Raw genomic sequence first — 22,329 nt, forward strand, 5'->3', positions numbered from 1 at the left:
CCTCTTTGCCATGTCAAACATTTTAGGAAAGTACAGTTATTAGGGGATCAAGGAAATATCTTTATAAATAACATGGCTTATAAAACACTATATGGCCATAGGGAAGTAATTCTCAACCTTTTTACTAAAGAGGCATGCCTGACAAAAATTTCCTCCTCGTGAGGAACCTCTACAATTACTCCATCCATACTATAAATGCGGCATCTCTTGCTGTTACTGTCTTCTGAGGAGCATCTAACCAGGTTGGTAATTCTAGTTGTAAAACACCTTAATAGAGTTTATGGCTCAATTACAAGCTTGAATAGTGCATCTAAAGACTATCAGCCATTGGAATAAGTGAAGGAGGAGAATCTGACCCATTAGCCTGGATGACTGATGGCACATTGCCGGTAATATATGATTATAGTAAACAATCTACATCTACGAAAGTGTAAATGATTAGTGGTTGCATCTGTAGAATAGTCCTAGTTACAACTATTCATCTACTATTGAACACAGAGCTGCTCAATTAGAACCTTTGAATGTCGGCCTTCAACTCTAAAAAATGAAGGGGCCCCATGGGTATATTGTCTTCCTGAAACCTATTTGTAGACAATTCAGTTTTCATGTTGAGGGCCCTAATTTCAATTGGACATGTGAAAATATTTAAAGATGGTCTATATGACATCTACTTTTTTTTCCTGGAAGGATAATAGCGTTAGAAGAGTATAGGGTGAGTACAAATCATATTAAATATATCTGCTTCAGAAAATGAGACATTTTTGTGGACCCTTGTCTCTTTTTATGAAGGCAGCTGTATGATGGCAATGCTTCTCTTATAGAGACCCCCATGTCGTGTAGGTGCATGGTTTCATATGGACTCCAAGCCACTTCGAAAAAGTAATTTGGAATAATGTAGATACATACTGTACCTGGTATGAGCAGAAGTCATCATTGGGAACGTTTAGAATTAAGGTGTAGTAAATTTAACAACTTTGTCATCCGTGGTTGATATTTAAGCCATCACATGTTCTAACAAATATCCATTTATCAACCACGCTCGTGGCTTGGCTCCACCATGAAATAATTTGCGAAGTGATCAATCAAGAACACATATGGAACCAACAAAGGTGGTGACCCGTTTGGTAACACCCGTAATGTGACGGCACTTTGCATTCCACTTACACAGACATGTCTTGCCATCGCTCTGAAGAGTGAAGCCCTCATTACAGCGGCAGTAATAACCATTCAGGATACCCACACACTCATGCTGACAGCTGTGATTCCCATATGAACAGTAGTCAATCACTACAATCCAGAAGACAGATATTAATAATACACAGTTATGTGACTTGGATCCCTCATAACCCATCAAATCGTTTGTAATAATGTCTTCATAGTATTGGTCGGGAATGTAAGACATTTTGGACTATTTGATGTTTCAGAAAGGAATCTTTGTGGAGAAAGGTCAGTGAAATGAGGTGGTTTTAGCTCCAGTTGGATCAACATGAAAGTTGATTTCATTATCGTTTTAATGACCCAACCGCTGGTATCTAGTTCAGACGGATCTTTCATGCCGGACTGAAATAAAAAGCTCCTTGTTGTCTTTATGGGATTTCTCCAGGCTGCTAATCAAGATCATTGTTAGACTTGAAAAATGTTGTCTATAAAGAGCCGCTTGGCTATAACTTCCCTTTTCTAATCAAAAGCACAACATAAAGTGTATTGACAATAACAATAGGACTACTCTAAAGGACTAAAAGGAGAAACAGCCTTTATTTTGGCCTACGCACTCAGGCATGACTTGAAGCATTTATGGTGATCACAAGAAGGCTAGTTTTGCCAAAAAGGGTTATTTATTGATTTGCTCATCCATGTGAGTAGTCAACGTATAAAAGATAGTGCTAAAGTTACAAAGATAAAGATAGAATAAACTAAAGCTGCCCACACACATTAGATAAATGATACCAACTGTTTAATGTGTGGAGGGGCATCCTGCTTGTCTACCAATGGTAATAAGGATCAGAATGTCGGATTTCAACTTTGTTTTGTTCAGAGTAAGTCATTGCCGGGGTCCGACAGTGGCTTGTCTGCCTTCTCCTACTCCGTCAAGCCGAGTGTGAGTTATTAGAAGGAGGTTGAGGGAAATATGTTTAAGGCTGAGGGAGATTGAAGAGGAGATATACTATATAAAGGAGATTGAGGGAGATATATATAAAAAATATTTGGCTGGCAGTTACTTAATATCTGTGGCCTTCTTTAGACATGACTACAGGTAGACCATCAAGAAGGGACTATATAAACAGACATATTGGAAGGTAAAGGGTGTATTTGCATACATTTGGTCAGTAACAAGACATGTCCATATTTTGATGCTAGTTGTGTCCCTCTGCTTCTTCTATTGATGGTTGTACTGTATTATTACATGTTTTTGGATGGTCATTGTAGTCACAAAGTTCAGATTAACCAATATGGAATCAATCATGATTTTGTCTTTTCAGATCAGGATGTATGCCACTTGGTCTAAATATTAAGTCCATGTTTACAGGATAACAAGCCAATTATCTTAAGTCTGTAGGGCCACGCCATCGGTGACCTCCATGCTATGTTCCACGTAGGGCATCCATTTCTGCCATATACACGTGTGCTCACAGTTGCACTGTTTCCTGATTAAATTGAATTTTAAAAAATGGACTCTGTAAACTATTACTCCGGAAGATCACACCATCTACAGAACTGATGTAGAGTGAGGCAAAGTAGGTGGTACAGTGTATATTCTAGTATTGTTAATCAAAAAAAGTTGAGTAGAGGTTTCAGAAGTCAATGAATGCCACAAATTTGCTGAGTATACAGCAAATTTGGTCTACTTACTTGTGCAGGTCTTTTTGTCATTGTTTAGCTGGAAGCCTGTACGGCAGGCACAAGAATAGGAGCCAGGGGAGCTGACACAGAGCTGTTCACAGCCATGATTGCCTTGAGCACACAGGTCTATCACTAAGAAGAGATTATCACAAATTAAAGCTAATCCTAAGGAGTTAATGTAATGTAGTAGGCCACCTTTGTTGGGTAAACCACAAATTGGATCTAGACACATTCACATTGGAACTACATGTTAGCTGTATGTTGACAGAACTTGTTGGTTTCATTTGATTTAACCAATCATATAAGGTTATGGGGGAGGGGATGGGGTCTCCCAACTTTCCCTTAATAGAAGATGTCAGGGTAGATGAGAATTGGACATGTTAGATTTCAACTCTCCAATATTTTTGTCCTCAAGGAAATAAGTTACTGCCAGAGGAGTCGGGCAGTGGATTTCTCTCCTCTCTAGACTCAGAACACATAAATGCTTGACCAAGGAGATCAGCAATGGTCTGAGAGTGTTCACACCTCTGATCTGACATTGATGATAAATCCTGAGTTTAGGCCATCCTGTGTTATACATGCAGATTTTGCCCAGGATTTGCATTGGATTTTTCCATCCCATATGGATGCACCCTTACACATAAATATCTTCACAGCAGATGCAACAATGTCAGATATTGTGGTTATAATCAAGACCTTATGTGTATTATCTTAACTAAGAGACTTATAATTACTTAAAGGGGTTTTCCGAGTCTAAAATGTTGATGGCCTAACCTCGGGATAGATCATCAATATCAGACCGGTGGTGTGAAGACTTCTGGCACCCCTGCTGTGTACCGTGTTTCCCTGTAAATAAGACACTGTCTTATATTAATTTTTGCCCCAAAAAAGGCACAGTTTCTTATTTTTGGGGGGGTGTCTTAATACTCATCTAGCAGGAGCCATTCGGGTCCCTCTCGTAGAACTGCGGCGCTCTGGCAGGCTTCCGTGTAGTCCTCAGTGCTGAGAGAGCATTCTTTTCCTGGTAACGGGGCTTGAATACCCCGCCTCCATCAAGAGATTGCTGTGATTGGTTCAGGAACTCCCCCTCAGCCAATCAGAGCCGGTACTCGATGAACCAATCACAGCCATTCAATGATGTCAAATACCAACACAGCCCATCTGATGATAACAGCATTTTCTGTACTATGAGAATATTGTCTTACCTGAACAAGTTTTCTTGTCATTGTTGAGTTTGTAACCTGTACGACAGCCACACGAGTAGGAGCCGGGGGAGCTGGCACAGACATGCTGGCAGCCATGATTTCCCAAAGCGCATAGATCTATTGCTGTAAAATAAATACATTTGTATAGAAGACGACATTCCACAATAATTATGTACATAGTTGTGTTTTAGAGATTTCTGTTGCTTTCTAATATGCAGTCAGGGAGGTAATCTTATGAGATGCAGAGGTAGCAGTCAAACCCGGACCCTGGAGCCAGAGGGACCCAAATGCCCCTCTGCCACATAAGACACCGGTGTTATAAGTGGCACATTGTAGGTGGGGGTTCTCTTACAGACTTTGTACTGGGGCCCAGAAGCTTCATATTATACCTCTGAATACTGTGTTAGATTACCGCCAAATTCCGTAGTTACATTCACATGGTTCCAAATGCAAGAGTATATTAATAAAGACCTCCTGACGTTCTCTTCCAAAGAGCATAAACCATCCCTTTTAAAGGGGGTTGTCTGATTACAAAATACATTTTTAAAATTCGATCAGACAATAAAAAAAACAAGTTTTATCCATCCTCAGCCCTGGCGAGCCAGCGCTACAACCCTGCAGTCCTCCCCATCCCTGCTTGGAACAGACAGTACGTAACTGCAGCTACTAGTCAGAGGCTACAGTAGTCGGGTTCCATTTTCCTGGCATATCTGTTCCCAGTGCTTGAGCAGATATGCCAGAAAAATGGCACTGGATGGCTGCGGCTGTCATGTGATACCCGTTCCACAACAATCAGCCCCTGGATTCCTTGGGATGAGGCTGGGTGAGTACAGTTGTTTTATTGGATAATTTTTTAAAAACTTTTTTTGTAACCACACAACCTCTTTAAGTCAAAAATTACCATCTTGGTGGGAATGTTAAAGGGAACCTACCAATAGCACCATCAATGGTGAGATCTAGTGTTTTTGGTTTTATTTTTACAAAGTTAATATTTTTATAGACCCCCACATGAGGTGAAGAGCTTAAAGGGGTTCTCCAGGAAGCAACCACCGGGATACAGCGGGGTCAGAGTGGAAGCACTGCTCAGACCCCTGTGTAATGGCCAGCACCGGTCATTGCTAGTGCAGCTCTCATTTAAATCAATGGGAGTGTGCTTGTAATTGCAGGCTGCGGTCCCATTAATTTCAGTGAGAGCTGCGCTTGCAATTACGACTGCAGGCCACTACGCAGGGCTTGGAGCAATGCTTCCGCTCTGACCGGGCACTGCTTGGATAACCACTTTAAGGATATAATAGTTGGCTGTGTTATTCCATTTTTTTAAGTCATATTAACCGGGGGTTGTAATAGCAAAAAAAACAACAACTATTGTTTAGTAGTGTATTGTGACATTTCTTGGGAACTAAATTGCAGAATCATGGAGGAACTATATGGCAATTTTATAAAGGATCATTGTTTGGATACTTCATATTATATGGGTCGTATATGCCAGTGTTAACGTGACACTATATATATAAGCGGTATTATATGGGCAGAAAATATGAGGAAACCTGCCCAAAAATGCCATATAGGGGGCCCTACTTTTTTTTTGTTGCTATGGGCCCTGGTTTACTTGAAACCACACATCTCTGTACTATTAGGTTCTAGTACTTACCTGAGCAAGTCTTCTTATCACTGTTTAGCTGGTAACCCGCTCGGCAGGCACAGGAATAGGAACCAGGAGAACTGACACAGAGTTGCTGACAGCCATGATTTCCTTGGGCACACAGGTCTATCACTGAAAAAAAGTTATTTTATTTTATTTTTTAGTACATTAGGAGAAATAACATTTTTCCTTGTGGAGAGCACCAAGTTGGCATAGGGAGGCTTATATAGGCCCTGCAATGCTCCCTGGGAAAAAGATATGCAAATAAAGGATGGAAATGTACCTCCAAAGTTCCACCTCTAAATCAACGTCTGACCTTTGAACTGGCTGAGAAATCACTGAGGATATAAGTCATTACCAGAGTCTTCTCCGGAAGGAAAAGATACCCATTTGCAGAGAGGTTGTTTAAGGGTGTTTACTTATCATCTCATCATCCCCTATTTGCATTTCTTTAGTACATTTTTTTAGTATTCGTGGAAGAATCTGTTCATACTTTTTTCTTTTTGGAACAGTATTATTAGTGGATCCTATTCATTTGGCAAAAGTTTTTTTTATGCCTGTTTCACCTTGTACTGTAGTATAGATATTTTTTAAGAAAAGGTTGTGTAAAATCAGTGCTTGTGGCCCACATTGTCTGATGCCTCATGTTAGCTTCTGATATTGTGGTGAGATTTCAGACAAGGTCTGTCTGCTAAGACTGGGTTACATCTCAAGCGTTTTTAGCCCTGATCGAGTGGTCAACCAAGCAAGTAAGTATCAGATGTTATCGGGGAGGTGAGGGTGGAGGATTGTTGATGAATTGATGATGGGGTTCATTCAAAACTGTAAAAAAATGCATTGATAATAACACCCCAGGTTTCTACAGTAAATACTAAACACATAAGAAGTATTTGGTGAAGGCGCTTACTAGAACATGTCTTTCCATCTGCTTTCAGTTTGTATCCAGGGTTACATTCACAGTAGTATGAGCCAGGAACACTGACACATTTATGTTGACATCCATGGTCCATTTCAGTGCACATGTCCACACCTGCAAAGGAAGCAAGTTATATTTTTTAATACAAGAAGGAGATGAAGTTCATAACCCTTTAATGGACTTCTTGTGTTCAAAGACATAAATATTAATAAAAGAGCATTTGTATCTTACCGTACTTAATATCAGAAACTTATATAAAAACTTATGAAACTTTTAAGATGCAGCCATGCCCAACTGCTCATCTTGGAGACTTTGACTATAGGGGTAGTCATTATTTGCTCATACAAGCTTGTTTTTTACTGTAGTTGTAGGATATGTACATTGATTCCAGATGTTAACAGAGAATATAATATAACAGCACTCCGAGAACCCCATAGAGACATTGGGGTAGATTTACTAATACTGTCTAATAGTGAGACAGTGCAAACTTTGACTAGACAGTCTAAAAATGTTCCAGTTTATCACAGTGGCTCTATTAATATAGATCTTTCGACTGTTTAGACTGTCTACTCTAACTTTATACCACCTATTCGTTGGTTTAGTGTAAGCCAAAAATTGCACCAAAATTTAGCACAATTTTGGTGCTCAATGTTGCATTTAGGGCACACTTCCTTTCCACAAAAGAAAAAAGTTTCCATTGTTTCCGCCAGTGTTTGGCAAAAAAATCCAACATGACTGATTTGTAAAACATTGATCGTCAACCATTGTCAACTATTATTTGTATCAAATTTTAAATTGATGATTGGCTTAAATGGGCCAAATTGTTTTTAGTGTGTATGGAGAGTTTTAGCAGTGCAGATATTTGACATTTGCGGTTAAACCCATGGAAAGTCTGTATAAAAAAAAGTAACATAACTTCACTCACCACAGAGTTTATCTTGGAACTGGACTGCAAAGTGCTCAATTAGATCGAATGACTCTACATAAAACACATGATCGTCAATTGGAGGTGATGCCATTGCCCGGAGAGAGTTGACATCTGCTCTCTGTACACCAACAGCATAGATCTCAATTTGAGCATCTCGGGCTTGTGCAGCCACTTCTGTAACACGATCCTGAGGTCTACCATCGGTCACAATAACAGCTACCTTTGGAATCCTCTGGGATGGTGGTCGAGCTCCTTCTTCAACAGTAAATGCAACATTCATGGCATACTGGATTGCCAGACCAGTCATGGTCCCTTGTGCTAGAGGGATAATATCATTGATGGCCTTGTGCATCGCAGCCTTTGTAAAGTATGACTTGAGAGAAAACACATTTTGTACTTGGCTAGAGTACTGGACCACACTGACCCTTGTGTGAGTAGGTCCAATCTCAAGCGAATTAATCAAATCAATCATAAACTTTCTCATGCTTTCAAACTCAGATGGTCGGACACTTCTTGAGCTGTCAATAATGAAGACCAGATCCATAGGACCAGCTTTACATTGTTGCTCTGAAACAAAGTAGAGATAAGAAACATCATCAAGGCATTGAAAACAAAGACATGTAGGGAATCAATACATTCATAAAATAGTTACAGTCATGGGTTATGCAGCCATTTGATCCTGGCAACCTACATTGCTGTTGTGTTTACATTTAGTGCAATTAAAGGAGATGTCCCGCGCCGAAACGGGTTTTTTTTTTTTTTAAACCCCCCCCCCCCCGTTCGGCGCGAGACAACCCCGATGCAGGGGTTAAAAAAACCACCCGCACAGCGCTTACCTGAATCCCGGCGGTCCGGTGACTTCAATACTTACCGCTGAAGATGGCCGCCGGGATCCTCTGCTTCCGTGGACCGCAGCTCTTCTGTGCGGTCCACTGCCGATTCCAGCCTCCTGATTGGCTGGAATCGGCACGTGACGGGGCGGAGCTACACGGAGCCGCTCTCTGGCACGAGCGGCTCCATAGAAGACTGCTGAAGACCCGGACTGCGCAAGCGCGGCTAATTTGGCCATCGGAGGCCAAAAATTAGTCGGCACCATGGAGACGAGGACGCCAGCAACGGAGCAGGTAAGTATAAAACTTTTTATAACTTCTGTATGGCTCATAATTAATGCACAATGTATATTACAAAGTGCATTATTATGGCCATACAGAAGTGTATAGACCCACTTGCTGCCTCGGGACAACCCCTTTAACACTTGGATAGTACCACTAATTGTTGGTCTGCACTTGAAGATTCAGCCTGACAACTGTTAAAAAAGTTGGAACACTAGAAGCAGCCACTAGTGATTTTGAAATAGTGCCCTTAGACTGTGTTCATTGTTTTGAAATTGTGGTTTCACTTCTTTTCCAGGGTGTTTCTACTGCATTTTTAATGTGCATGCTAGTTGCACATCAAAAACACTGACCAAAAACTGCATGCGTTTAATCACAAAATGCCATGGTTTTGCAATGCAGTTTTAAAGCGATGGGGGAACCAATGACTACCTAATGCACACTGCAAAGTATGTGTAGTGGGCCAGAGGATCCTCCAGAATAGCCCCACATCCATGGTCTGTCACACTTTGCTATGTGCTTCCAGGAGACATCGAAAGTGCCGTACGTCGGAGAAACCTTGTTTCCGCCTTCTTCCTAAGCTTACAACTTGGCAACAGCTGGCTGCTTATTGGCTGTATGTCATGCCCTCATTCATTGGTCAAGGGGTGTGGTTGGAGCTCAGAGTGGGAAACTACACAGTGAGCCAGTATGCTAAGGGGAAGGAGAGGAGAGAAAGTGCAAGAACAAGACAGGAAGTGAAGGAGGAGTTAGGAGGAGAGTCTGCTTAGGAAGTCATCAGAAGAGGACATGTAAGAGGAGGTCAGCAGAGCGAGCATCTTCAACACGTGATTGTACAGCAGGGAAGCTAAGATTCATTGGCTCCCTAGCCTGAAAGCAGTGAGGAGAAGAGAATCTGGGACCCAGTCCACTTAAACAGTGAGTTACACAAAAAACCCTGTGAAGTCAAAACCAGGGATAGGCAAAAGGTCCACAAGTTATCTTAATCTCAAAATTGAATCAATTCTTTTTCCAGTAAGCCCAACAGATAACTAGGCCTGTGGGAATTTCTACTGTGTCACCTCTAGTTTCATAGAGAGAGTGTTGAAGATAGAACTGTATTCATTCTGGATTCAACTGTTTTGTATTGTGTTGTCCACTGCAAGAGTAATTGCTCTGCTCCAGACTGCTATTATTAAAAGTTGTTATTTACTTAAAAGCTTCAGTGAACTGTGCACTTCCTGTTTACTATTGAAAAGCTACCAGGACTCAGTGTCAAGTTATTTCCCGCCATTGACTAGATCTGTTATTTTGTACCATTGTGGGGCAACTGAGCAGAACACCTTTGCCGCCATTGTTGTGAGAGATTGCACAGCCACCTGTGACATCCATCTTGCAATCCCCATGGTCTCCCTCCTCTTTGGCACATCTGGCCCGGGCGCTGCATATGCCTCGCTAGTCTAAGACACTACACTGCCTCTCTGACTGTCCAGCATTGCTCACATGGGCAGCACTGGTCAATCGAAGTGGGTGTAGTGTCTTAGACTAATGATGTATACTAATGTACAGTGTGCATCAGGCAGTCAGAGAAGCTGTGCAGCTATCTTTGTTTCTCCAGGCCCAGACAGTCACTTTAAATCGATTGGCCAGCACAGGTGAACCACATTAAAACAATGCGCTTCATCTGTACCAGCCGATCAGCTGAAAATTGCATTGCAAAATAGAGTGTGGCTGCAAAATTCTTGTGCTTTTGAGTCAGTGATTTTCATGTGTAATTAGCATACACATCAAAACTCAGTAGAAGCTCCCTGGAAATGTAATAAAACCACAGTTTCAATGGCATGTGGAAACACAGCTTTACTAGTACTTTGATGCCAGTTATTGACCTTTCAGTGTGTTACCTTGGTGCAATAGTGGATTGCTTTCCTGGACTCTTCACCAAACTACCCCTCAGATAAATCTCTGAATTACTCTCTTTGGTTTGCTTGGAACTTGACCATGGATTGCCTGACCTTGCTACTGCCTGCTGCTCTGTAATCTATAGTTTATCCGCAGTCTATGCTTTTCCTGTCTGCCTAGTATGTCGGCAATCTCTCTGCAGACATAACCAATAGGCTCCTTGAAGGGATGATCCACCATCTGTGAAAACCAGGAGTTGTTTTACACTAATAGGTAGGGCGACCAGCACAAAGTCAAGCCACTGAGACCAGTTTGGATATACTAGCTAGACCACCCCATGACAGAGAGCATATCCTGGTTATCTCATCCAAGAAGAGATCTCCTATGTGCAGACACCCTTATATTACAGCATATTCAACTACCTTAAGAAGACATCAAAGACATACTCACAAGATGGGGTATTGTACCATATCTCAGTTGCTGCCTACGCGGCAACTTTTTTATGATGTACATTCTTTCCCCTTATGCAAAGAAGCTGAAATTCTCAAAACATTTTTTATCTGCAATTAGATTTTAAATAAACCTCCAGCAAAGGTTCTACATATCCATTAAAATTCCAAACAGCCCACATAGGTCTATCCACTACTCCGCACAATGTATCTATAATGTATTAAAGACAGTCTTCCTTCAATGGGCTTTTGATTGAAGAAGTCTCACTTTTTTACAATTTGCAGATTCTTTTTTTCCGCTCCGTGGAACCGTTCTGGGTAACTTAGCTTAGTTCGGACATCAAAATGTAACCACATCGGGGAAGGAAGTCGAATGTGTTTTATTGACATAAACTTGGACCGATCCAATGTTTGCATTTAGCTCAAGTGTGGATACTATCAACAAAAGCTTTCTCTATAAATAAGCTGCTTGAGGCGACAGACTTTTCCTTGCCGAGTCTTAAGCAGTACAGTGAATGACATCTCCTGAGGCTTGATGGATCTATCAGCTGCCTGCAGACTCCTCTGCTCTACTGAGACCACCTCCTAGGCTGGATCAACAAGTATTCATCTGCTGCCACATAATGACCTCTTTCTTTTAACATATCTGAGTTATATTGTAGAAGGGAACACTACCATAGCTGCTAAATTATCACGGTACAGAAATGAATAGCCTCCTGTCACCTGGTAGCTTTGCAATGGTCTGTAGAGTTTTGCATTGCACTGCATCCATTGGAAACTGAATACAACCTACGGTGATGCGGGTTCTCTACTTTCCAGCTAATACGTATCTAGCTGTGAATAACCCTGTAATTATATTTTGCGGTCTGTTTGAGGTAAAGCAGGCAAAAGGGGCTTTTTAGTATAAGGTAACAAAGTACAGCTTTTTCTCTGACAGATTTTCAATTGCTCTATTTGTCAGGTTTGCCCAAGGCCACCGGGATGTTCCAAAATGCTTCTGGGAAAATGTTCAATGAAGCATGGTGGAGGAGCATCATGGTTTGGAGCTACTTTGCTCCCGCAGGGCCTGGTCACCTTGTAATGAATGAGGAAACAGTGAATTCTAAGATATATCAAAACATTTTACAGGAGAAAGTAAGTGTCATGGCTTGCCGGCTGTGAATACGGATTGGGTGATATCCCAGCATTAATCCTGGTTCACGTGATCCTCATGCCACTTCTCTGTTGGTTTATAGACAGCTCGGTTAGCTGGTAGATGGGCATCCCAGCCAATCAGCTTTTAGTTTGTGTATATTTATTCTATCTCCTCCTCACAGAGGATTCCAGTTATACTTTTTGTCAGAAGGTGTTTTGGGACTTAGTAGTGGCTCCTCTATTTGTATCTCAGTTAAGATAAGTTTGTTGGCGATCTACTTATTTGTCTGGGATCTTTGAACATCTTTCTCTCTGTACTCTTGTGGTTTATTACTAATTGTCATCTAACTTTTGCCACTATTCCCTGTCGGCATCTATGGAAAGTCAGGGTCGCTCCAGGTTCTTGTCGTGGGGTCACCCTTAACAGGTTAACCACTTTACTTTTATGTAGGCTCTTCTCATATCAGGGGGTTCGAGTCCTCATCTTTGCCATTTTGTGTTTCCTTTTAGGATAATGTGATTGTTCTCAGCAAGATAAACCAAGTAATCTTGTAGATATGATACCTTTTAATGGGCCTACTTAGGGTCCCTACTCAGGCATAAGGACCTGAAGAAGGTTTGAAAACTCTCTATTGCATCATGTATTTTTGTTAGCCATTAAAAGCTATCATATCTACAAGAGTATGTGGTTTCTCTTGCTGAGAACAATCACACTATGCTCTACTGGCTAATACAGTACTAAACTTTTTTTCCTTTTAGGCTGTAACCAATACGTTCGGGTCAGACAGTAAGGGCAGCTGTCCATGACCTCAAACTAAAGAGATATTGGGTGATGTAACAACTAAAGAGTTGTTGAAAAAGAATATTTGTGTTTTGGAATGGCTGAGTCAGAGTCCTCCTATGCAGTGACATGACTTGAAGAGGATGTGCACATAAAGCATCCCAGAAATATTGATAAACTGAAAAACATTTCAAGGTCCAAAATTAGATCTTACTGTACATACAACAGGCAACTGTGACCCAGCAGAATGGTCATTGATAAATATTATTTATGCTACTGGGTCATTTTACCATACAAATAATGAAGCTTGTATTTTATATTCTACTCTACCCCTTCTAGAATCTTTCTTACCTTCAACTTTTGGCCTTGCTTCGAGTTGCGTCGAAAGAACTAAAAGTAGTGTCGATAAATACAGCAGCTTCATCTTGTAGTTTGGAGATATAATTCTGATTTGCTGTTGAAAATAAAACAAAAACTATTACCAAAAACATTGTTATGAACCTAAGAAGCATCAAGTGTGACATATGAAATGGATATGGCATTAGACTCCATCATCCATTTGTAGTAGGTATTGTATGAATGCCAAGTAGATTATTTTCCATTCCTTTTAGCTTTGGTTATCAAGAATCTCTCCTATCTTTAATGAGTGGAAGACGTAACGTGAGATATTAGTGGGTCCTCATGACAGCTGTGGTTTATCCATAGTTCAGACCCTTAGAACTCATCACAAAAGCTCCCAATATACTCTATTTGTAGATCATGATTTCTAAAGAGGAATATCACAAATGTTGAACAACTATAAGAAGTAACCTAAACCACAAGAGATAGATTGTGGAAGGTCTATAAATGTCATAGATATGTGCCTAAACTGTATCTGCCTAAGGGTATATTCAAATGGACATCTGCGCATTTCAGTCCGTGAGTACGCAGTGTATTCATGGACCGAAATATGCTGTAGCGCTGCACTTTCCTGCCCATCGACAGTCTTTCTACATGCTTAAAAAAATGCTCTAAATGCCATTGTGTATTTTGTGTATATTTATGCAAACCCATTGATTTCAATGTGCCCTTATGGTGTGTAATACACACAAAGATAGGACAGTTAGCATATTATTTCATGTGATTGTGAATGAACCCATTGATGTAAATGAGCTCTATTCACAGCGTTTTACGCGAGCAAAAAATGCGCATATGATACGCGGTGTATACATGCTGGTGTGAATGAGCCCTAAGGTTGGCCATACACATTATATTAGCCGAATCAACCAATTTTCGAATTTTAATGCGTAATGTGTATGTGCAGGTAAGGATTAGGCAGTTGAATTTCAACAGGCCTTTAGTTTTGTTCTCGGGGAGATAGGTCGCTACCGGAGGTGTCTGACAGAAGCTTTCTCCCTCTCTGCATCCTAAACACATGTATGCTCAACTGAGGGGTGCATGCGGGGGCGTAACTAAAGGCTCAGGGGCCCTGATGCAAAAGGTGAGCTGGGGACCACCTCTATCTGTATCTGTACTCGTACTTATACCTAAACCATGCTGCACAGAGGTATAACTTGAAGCTTCTGGGCCCCAATGTAAAACCTGTAACAGGGCCCCCAACTATAATGCTTTATTCATAGTATTGCGCTCCCTATATGGAGAAGAGAGGCCTTATGGGCCCCCTAAGGCTCCTGGCCCTGGGTGCAAACACATCCCCTGCACCCTCTATAGTTAAGCCCCTTGGTGCATGCATATGGGGATGCCAGCGGAACAGCTGCAAACCTCCCACCCTATCTCCTGGGACACCAAACTACGTAATTGTACAAAACCTTTTAGAACACAACAGCTTCAGTTAATAACTTTTTAACTACTCTTTCACCACTCAGGAAAGCAGAATTAAGTTACTTCCACACCTGCTCTGGAGATTCCGTTTCCTGCTAGGGGAGCAAAAAAGGGGAATCCCCATGGCTGGACTGCTCTATCTCTGGACAGAATCGAACATTGCCGGGGTAGACTCCATTGACTGTAATGGGGCCTGTCCTCTTTCTACCCAGCTTCCTGGTTTTGGGTCAGAAGAAAAAGTGTTGCATGTAGGACAGCCTATTGATCTCAATTGGCATCATGCAATGCTAAATTTCCCCTGTGGTGGAGCGGTAGAAGAATTGTACACTTGTTTCTATGTTCCTCCAAATTTACAGATGATTCTTGGGGTGCTTGTGATCAGCTTGTTAACAAGGGACCATTCTAACCAAAAAGAGTAAAACCTTTTCTATTATGGTTGGTTATGGTTACCTAAAATCTAACCAAAATTTCTTTCTGATCAGCTGACTGCAAGATGGTGTTGATGAGTTTCATAGATTCCACATACATGTACATTGGAGTAGATTGTGTATTTCATAAAAACATACTAATAAAATAGGGAAAAATAGTGGGCTGCTTGTCTTTTAAATGCTTCCAAAAATGAAATATTATGCAACATATGATTTCATCTTCCATTAACAAGGTTGCGCACATGGAATAGCGTTTTGACTTTCGTCCAATTTTTTTTGGATAAGATCTCTCAGCAAAGTCAGCTTTCCATTTTGACTGGCCGAATGCCAGCGAGTGGAGGTCTTACTGGGATATACACAGCAAATAATTTCATCTACTTACACAGAAGCTTCAGTGTAGTTAGACATATTTTTACTCTATGGAGCACTAAAAATGACGATGAGTTCACTCTAAAATTTCATTATTGAGCATAAGGAAATGGTCCACATACACCATCCTTCCAAAAAGTATTTCGACACTTCTATCAATAGAGTGGATTGTGTCTTTTTAATATGTGACGTATCCTAAACCATGCTACATAACATGCAGAACCTTGGAGGTGTCAGCCATAGTTTCTGACGAGAACTGCATACAGGTTATGCCGATGTACAAAAGCCATCCATCAGAAAGCGCAATGCATCAGCCTGTCTACAAGGGTGTAAGGAGCGTCATCATTGAACAGTTGGGCAATGGAAGAGTGTTCTATGGATTGACGAATCACACTACTCCATCTTCACTTCAGATGAATATACTGGGGTGTGGAGAATGCCTGGAGAACGCCTGTAGCCTGAGTGTGTTGTACCAACAGTTAAGTATGGCAGAGGCTCCATACTGGCATACTTTGCGTGGGATGGTCTTGGTACGTTGGGTGTAGTGACAAGAACCATGAATACAGAGATGTACCTGGACATCCTAGACAATAATCTGCTGCTGACAATGTGGCAATACTCTGGGAATGTTTAGAAATACTTCCAACAAAACAATGTTCCTTGCCACAAATCCAACACTGTTTTATATGGGTCTGAGGATATGGATGTTCCACGACTGGACTGACCAGCACACAGTCCAGACCTGAACTCTACTGAACATCTTTGGGACAAACTGGAATATCATTTCAGGAAATATGAACAGTGTCCATCTTCTTTGACAGAACATGCTAGACATTTGTAGGATAAATGGAGGAAATACCAGCTGAAGTGTATCAGACGTTAGTAAAAAGTATGCAACGGAGAGAGTATGCAATGTCATTAGGGCCAAAGGAGGCCCAATTAAATGTTAACATATGTAATTAGATACAAATTCTTCTTCTTGCTCAAGTGTCCAATTACTTTTGGTAGGATAGTGTGGACATCACTAGTAAAGTTCTATGTACAAACACTGATGTTATACATATCACAATAAGGTCAATTGACAGTTCAGTCAACCATGCATGCAGTTACGGAATTTTAAGTAGGGCCTAAAAGTCAAATATTAAAAGTAAGGCAAAATAAGGAGGTGTTGGTGGAAGAGGGGTGACTTGTTTAACTGGGTGCAATCCTGTATGTATGGAAGCTAGTATGTTCACAAATTTGTTGAATGCTCTAAGAATTTGGGGCTGTTTGACAATACTTGCCTCTGTAAAAGAATAGTGATATAGAGGGCTAATCGGCAATGAACATATTGGGTAGCATTGATTTAGGCCTACATTGTTCATACAGATAGATGACCTGCTGTTTGGGGACAAATGATTGTTAAAATGATCCTACGATCCCCATATAGTCATCATTGCTTGACTGCACACCTCCCTGCTTACAAGGGAAGATGTATAGCTGACCAGCGTGCATTTTAATGTTCTCATAAAGATACAATTTAGCCAAATTAGACAACTATTTGCTCATTCATCAGCTAATCGTTTGCCCTTTTACACAAGTCAACAATCGAGCAGACGTTCCTGCCTTATAAATGGGCCATTTAAAAGACTCTATAGTGAGTTGTCCTGTTTTATCCTCCCTTGGCAGAACCTAACGAAAGGCACCAAATGTGCTGGTGAAGATCCGGTTAGTAGGAAGTCTTTAAGTCAATTCTGTCCGGGAAATAGTATGCAAAATATCTCTCCTCCCGAAAGTAAAGAAATTGCCTAAGCGGCAATGAAGAGACAATTTTCTTCCTTCTGGAGGAAGAACTTGTAGAACTGCAGAAAATAGTTTCATGTGTCTACATTATATTCTATGGAAGTGATTAGTAAGTGCGCTCCAAACATATAGCAAGTTGAGTTCAAAAGTGTTTGGTACATCCTGTGACTGGTCATCCATCCATCTGTCTCTTATAAAAAGTAATCCAAAATTTCTCCATCTACCACAGCACTACAGTCTGCCATGTAGTGGTAGGAAGGGGTGTAGCTATAGGGGTGGAGCACTAACAGTTGCACCTAGGTCCTGGTACCTGGTTTCTCTGTCCTGTAAGAAACCCATATTATAAATGACATATGGTACATGGGGGTCCTGTGACATTTTATTGGTGCCCAGAAGCATCAAGGTGCGACTCTAACCCTTATAAGGCTGAGTATTTATAGTGCAGATGTCAATATATACAGTATATTAAAAATAATTGTACTTACAGCACTTTATTTTAGAATAAGATGCAGCATTTATAAAGGACTAAGTCAATGCTATCATCTTGTTTCCTGTATTTTTAGGACAGAGAACCAAATACAGGATTCTTTTAGAAAGACAATTCCTAGATGTGCCACATGGCTTTTGGTAATGTAACCCATCTGAAAGAGCTGTGGTAAGGTTAACTCGCTCCAGAGACTAAACACTGCAAGAAAAGTCATGAGAGTCCCTCAAAAGGAAATAAAGAACATATTTCCAGCTCACTTAGTTTATGTAAGGTGAATTGAACGGCTCAATATAGTTTTTATGGGATCACAGAGAATATTATTCCGAGAAGGGTATACAAAAACAATATAGTACTAATGGTGTGTATCATATTTCTCCTCAGACACAGAAACAACCATAAAACCTCAAGCAATGAAAGAACAAGCAACTGTGCAAATCCACCGTCTCTTTCATGCTGTCACTTCTTCGTTTAGTTTTCTAGAAGATTTCTACTTTCAATTAAAGGCGTTGTCCAGTTGTAAAACTATTGCTGGCATATCCTCAGGGCAGGCTATTAATAGTAGATTGGAGGGCATCTGCCAACCAGGACTCTAGCCGATCAGTGGCTTGCTTGGCTGGTGTGCTTGTGCAATGATCTGATTTTTCCAGGAAGCAGACAGCTCTGTTTCCACTGCAGTGGCTAGGCTTGGTATTACAGACAAATTTCCTATTTACTTCAATGGCAACTTTGCCTGTAAAACCCGGCCCGGCCATTACAGTGAGAGCAGAGCTATCTGCTTTCTGCAGAAATTAGCTCAGTGCCTGAGTGCACTTGCCAGGAAACAGTTGGTCAGCTAGTGTTCTGGGTGGCAGAGCTCCGCCCATCTACTATAGAAAGTCTATCGTGAGGCCATCAGTACTTAACAACTGGATAACCCTTTTAAATATATATTATTCCAAAAGGTATCATATAAAGTAAGAGACAGCACCTTGTTACTTTTCAACTTCATGTAAACTATTTTGACCATTATCTAAGTAACGAAACAGCCAATATATGCTAACTACCCTTAGGTTGCATTCAGGGTCAGACTGGAGTTCCTTAGGCCCTCCAGATTAAATAATTCTGAGGGTCTACTGTTCCTCTATACAGAACATGTGCATGTCCACTTTCTTTTAATTGTAGGCACTTGTAGGTAATTTGTGAATTATGCCAGAAGAAATGAACTCTAGTAGCAAGTGCTGGTCAAAAACTCAGCTCCAAATGGGGATTGTCTTCTACAGGAGCCTTAGGTTACATTATTGTTTCTGAGCCTGGACCATTGAATGATCTTCTGGTACTGCGGCTGGCCTATTTGAGCATGGCTACACTCACATGACTATTTGCAGTCCACATGATATCCAACTAATTATACTGAAAGCCGTATCATTTCCTATTATAGGAAAGGGAAAACTTTTCCCAAATGTTGATCCAAGAGTTTTGCCAAGTTATCCCTGTCTACAACATAGGGGATAACCTTATGATCGGTGGGGGTTTGACTGCTGGGATCCCCACTGATCCCAAGGATGATTGTCCTGAAGGTCCCCACAGGAATGGAATGGACGTTGTGCATGTACACCGCTGCTCCATTCATTCCAATAGGAACACCGAAGATTTCCAAGTGTTCTTGGCTATTTCAGATGCTCCCATTGATATAAATGGAGCTGTCCTGCGAACGAGGGATAACTTTAAAACTTGGAACAAACTTTAAATAATCTTATTTAAAAAAGAAATGTCATACGTTCACAGGGAAACAAAGTACAGAGGCGCATCCTAGAGGGCTTTGGGTAATACATTATGACTACATAGAACAGAGGTTGTACTGGGCTGTAATACAACCATGTGCATAAGTCCTTATAGCCTAGTTTGGTGGATTAAAAGTGCAACAATACTTTTACTAGAAGAATTACCTAAGGACTAAATTCGCATGTGTCCTCTGTGTCCTTGGCATCGAGTTAAAGGCGTCTTGTTGAACGTATTTAAGTTGGCTTTATCCTCATCAGTTCCATCTTTTGGCAGACCATTTAACATATTTAATTTCTAAAGTAGAACTGTTGAAAAGCTTGCTTTTAAAAAGTTGCTGTCCCTGCTCCTGACTTGTCCGTTTTAGGAATTACTTGCATTCCACGTGATATAACAATTCTGGAATATCTTTTCTCATAACTCTACATTGTGCTGATCCTCTGTTATTCCTCATGAATAGTTGTGAACAAATATCAGCAACTGGGTGTTACTATTCTCCTAGTCAAAGGGGCATGCCCTTACGTAGTCTGTAAGCACTGACTGGACAATGTCAGTATGTACAGGACTCGTTCCCAACTGGTAACACCCAGCTGTCTATTTATACATTTCCAGGATGAATAACCTCACATATGCAGAGTTATAAGAGAAGATGCCCCCAAATTGTTATATAATTGGGAATACCTTTATTTACCAAAACAGACATATGAGGAGAGAAAACGTTTCATCTTTAAGGCGTATTAATATTAGCATGGTTTTAAACAGCCTTGATAATCACAGCCGCAGAGGCGTAACTTGAAGCTCCCGGGCCCCAATGCAAAACCTGTAACAGGATCCCCAACTATAATGCTTTATTCATAGTACTGCGCTCCGTATATGGAGAGGAGAGGCCTTATGGGCCCCCTAAAGCTCCTGGGCCTGTGTGCAACCGCATCCCCTATAGTTATGCCAGTGCACAGCCGTACAACATTTTCACCACCTCTTCTCCCGTCCATGATTTGCACAGCCGGGAAGATAGGACCCGCCCTGTCATCCCAGCACGTAGGTAAACTATGTACGGGAAAGATCGGGCAGCACCTATCTTCCCGCAGTTTCTTCTTTTTTTTCAGACTCCTGCCTCTGGCGTGGAGTTTAAAAAGCTGGCGAAGGGGAAGGGATTCCCCTTGTTCAGGCGGAACTACGCTTCGTACTGCCAAATGTCCTTCTGCCTACGGCCATCTGAATAAGCGTTCAAACAGTATAAACCAAACAGCACCAAACTTTACAAGGAAGACCCAACCTACTACCAGATGTATTCAGAGGCACAACTGGTACGGAGCGCTTATCCTTATTACAGCACATCCACACAATTTGCATAGCTCGGCAATCAGTAGACTGCAATGTGCTACTCAAATAGTATAAGGGCTCAAATGAATATTCAGCACACCAAGCAAACATCATTGGTGTGATGCACATTCATTTTAAGAAGACTACATCTGTAAAACATAAAGCATAGTTAAAGGGGTGTGCCAATATTGAAAGTTATCCCTTTTTTCCTACCTACAGGATAGGCAATAACTATCTGATCGGTGGTGGTTTGACCACTGGAACCCCTACAGATCACAAGAATAGGGGTTCTTTGTCTCTCTCTGTAAATGGGGCAATGGTTGAGCATGGATGCTGCTGCTCTATGCATCTTTAAGGAACTGTCAAGGGTAGCTACGTTTCTGACATCATCAATTTTCAGCAGTCCCATTGAAATGAATTGAGTGGTATTGCTAATGCTCAACCGCCACTTCATTGATTTGGGGACACTTGGAACCCAGTGGTCACGATCAGCAGGAGACCCAATGGTCAGATCTCCACCAGAGAGATAGCTATCCCTTATCCTGTGGACAGAGGATAACCTTAAATCTTGGCACAACCCTTTTAACTGTATATAGAAGTGCCTGAAGATGGCCATAAATGTAAAGATTACTGAACCTGAAACAGTTTACAGTAAAAATACAGAAACAATTTTACAATTGTTAACAAAAATTGTTAAGAGTATATTACAGAAACCGTGGGTTCTGATGATTGAGATCGTAACAGTGGACAAATGAAGAGACACAATGTTTCAAATGGGGAACATTGTAAGGAAATTCTGTAGAAGTCACTTTTCAGAGAAACTGTCCAATTGCTCCTCACATCTGTATGGCTAAGTTAAAGTGGTCATTAACCCAATGCAACCCACTTTCATTAGGCAGCTTCAATGAGATGGTCACAAGAAGTCCAGCTACTGGAAACCCCAACCAATATTGCTAGAGGAAGCTGCTGGCATCAACACCCAGGGTAATAATACAGAGTGGCCATTGAAGTCAATAAGAAAGGTCATGCCGAGTCCTCCAGTCCTTGTCTTGCTATTGGCTCCATACTCAGGCTAATAGTGTTAGGATCTTGGGTGGGGAAAGGTGGGGAACCTTCCCCCCAGGTGGAGAACCCCCCCTTTACGACATCTATATGACCTAATAGGGCCCTCTGGCATCTATATGACCTAATAGGGCAAAGGCTTCAGGGTTCTCTTAAGGGGACAAACCCTTTAAGGAAAAGGCATTACTCTCATAGACCATCTAAAGGAAGATTCTAAAGGGTAAAATACAACTTGAATATTCCCATGTAGAACAACATCTTTTCCTAGTTTTGCCTGGTTTTGACGATCATAAAGAAAAGTATGAAATTGGACAGCAATATTTTTTTGACTAACTGCCAATACAAAAGTAAATCATATTGTTCTTGGCACATATTTACAGATTTAATTGTTAAATTCAGTAACTATTTCAGGA

General features: G+C 41.1%; 1 protein-coding gene across 4 annotated transcripts in view; it reads right to left on the reverse strand.

Moving 5' to 3' along the window:
* MATN4 (matrilin 4) overlaps window positions 1-22,329 on the reverse strand; it is a 51,887-nt gene that overhangs the window by 11,683 nt on the left and 17,875 nt on the right. For 2 of the 4 annotated variants that reach the window (XM_066587656.1, XM_066587655.1), the window contains exons 2-8: window positions 13,238-13,340; window positions 7,530-8,099; window positions 6,596-6,718; window positions 5,698-5,820; window positions 4,047-4,169; window positions 2,851-2,973; window positions 1,165-1,287 (exon numbers count right to left, since the gene is read on the reverse strand). In XM_066587656.1, the coding sequence (XP_066443753.1) occupies window positions 1,165-1,287; window positions 2,851-2,973; window positions 4,047-4,169; window positions 5,698-5,820; window positions 6,596-6,718; window positions 7,530-8,099; window positions 13,238-13,310 (1,258 nt within the window). In that variant the 5' untranslated portion in view covers window positions 13,311-13,340. The remainder of the gene's footprint in view (window positions 1-1,164; window positions 1,288-2,850; window positions 2,974-4,046; window positions 4,170-5,697; window positions 5,821-6,595; window positions 6,719-7,529; window positions 8,100-13,237; window positions 13,341-22,329) is intronic. The other 2 variants (XM_066587657.1, XM_066587658.1) reach the window with 2 other exon arrangements.

This window comes from Eleutherodactylus coqui, chromosome 13, assembly GCF_035609145.1.
Source record: "Eleutherodactylus coqui strain aEleCoq1 chromosome 13, aEleCoq1.hap1, whole genome shotgun sequence".
NCBI lineage: Eukaryota > Metazoa > Chordata > Amphibia > Anura > Eleutherodactylidae > Eleutherodactylus > Eleutherodactylus coqui.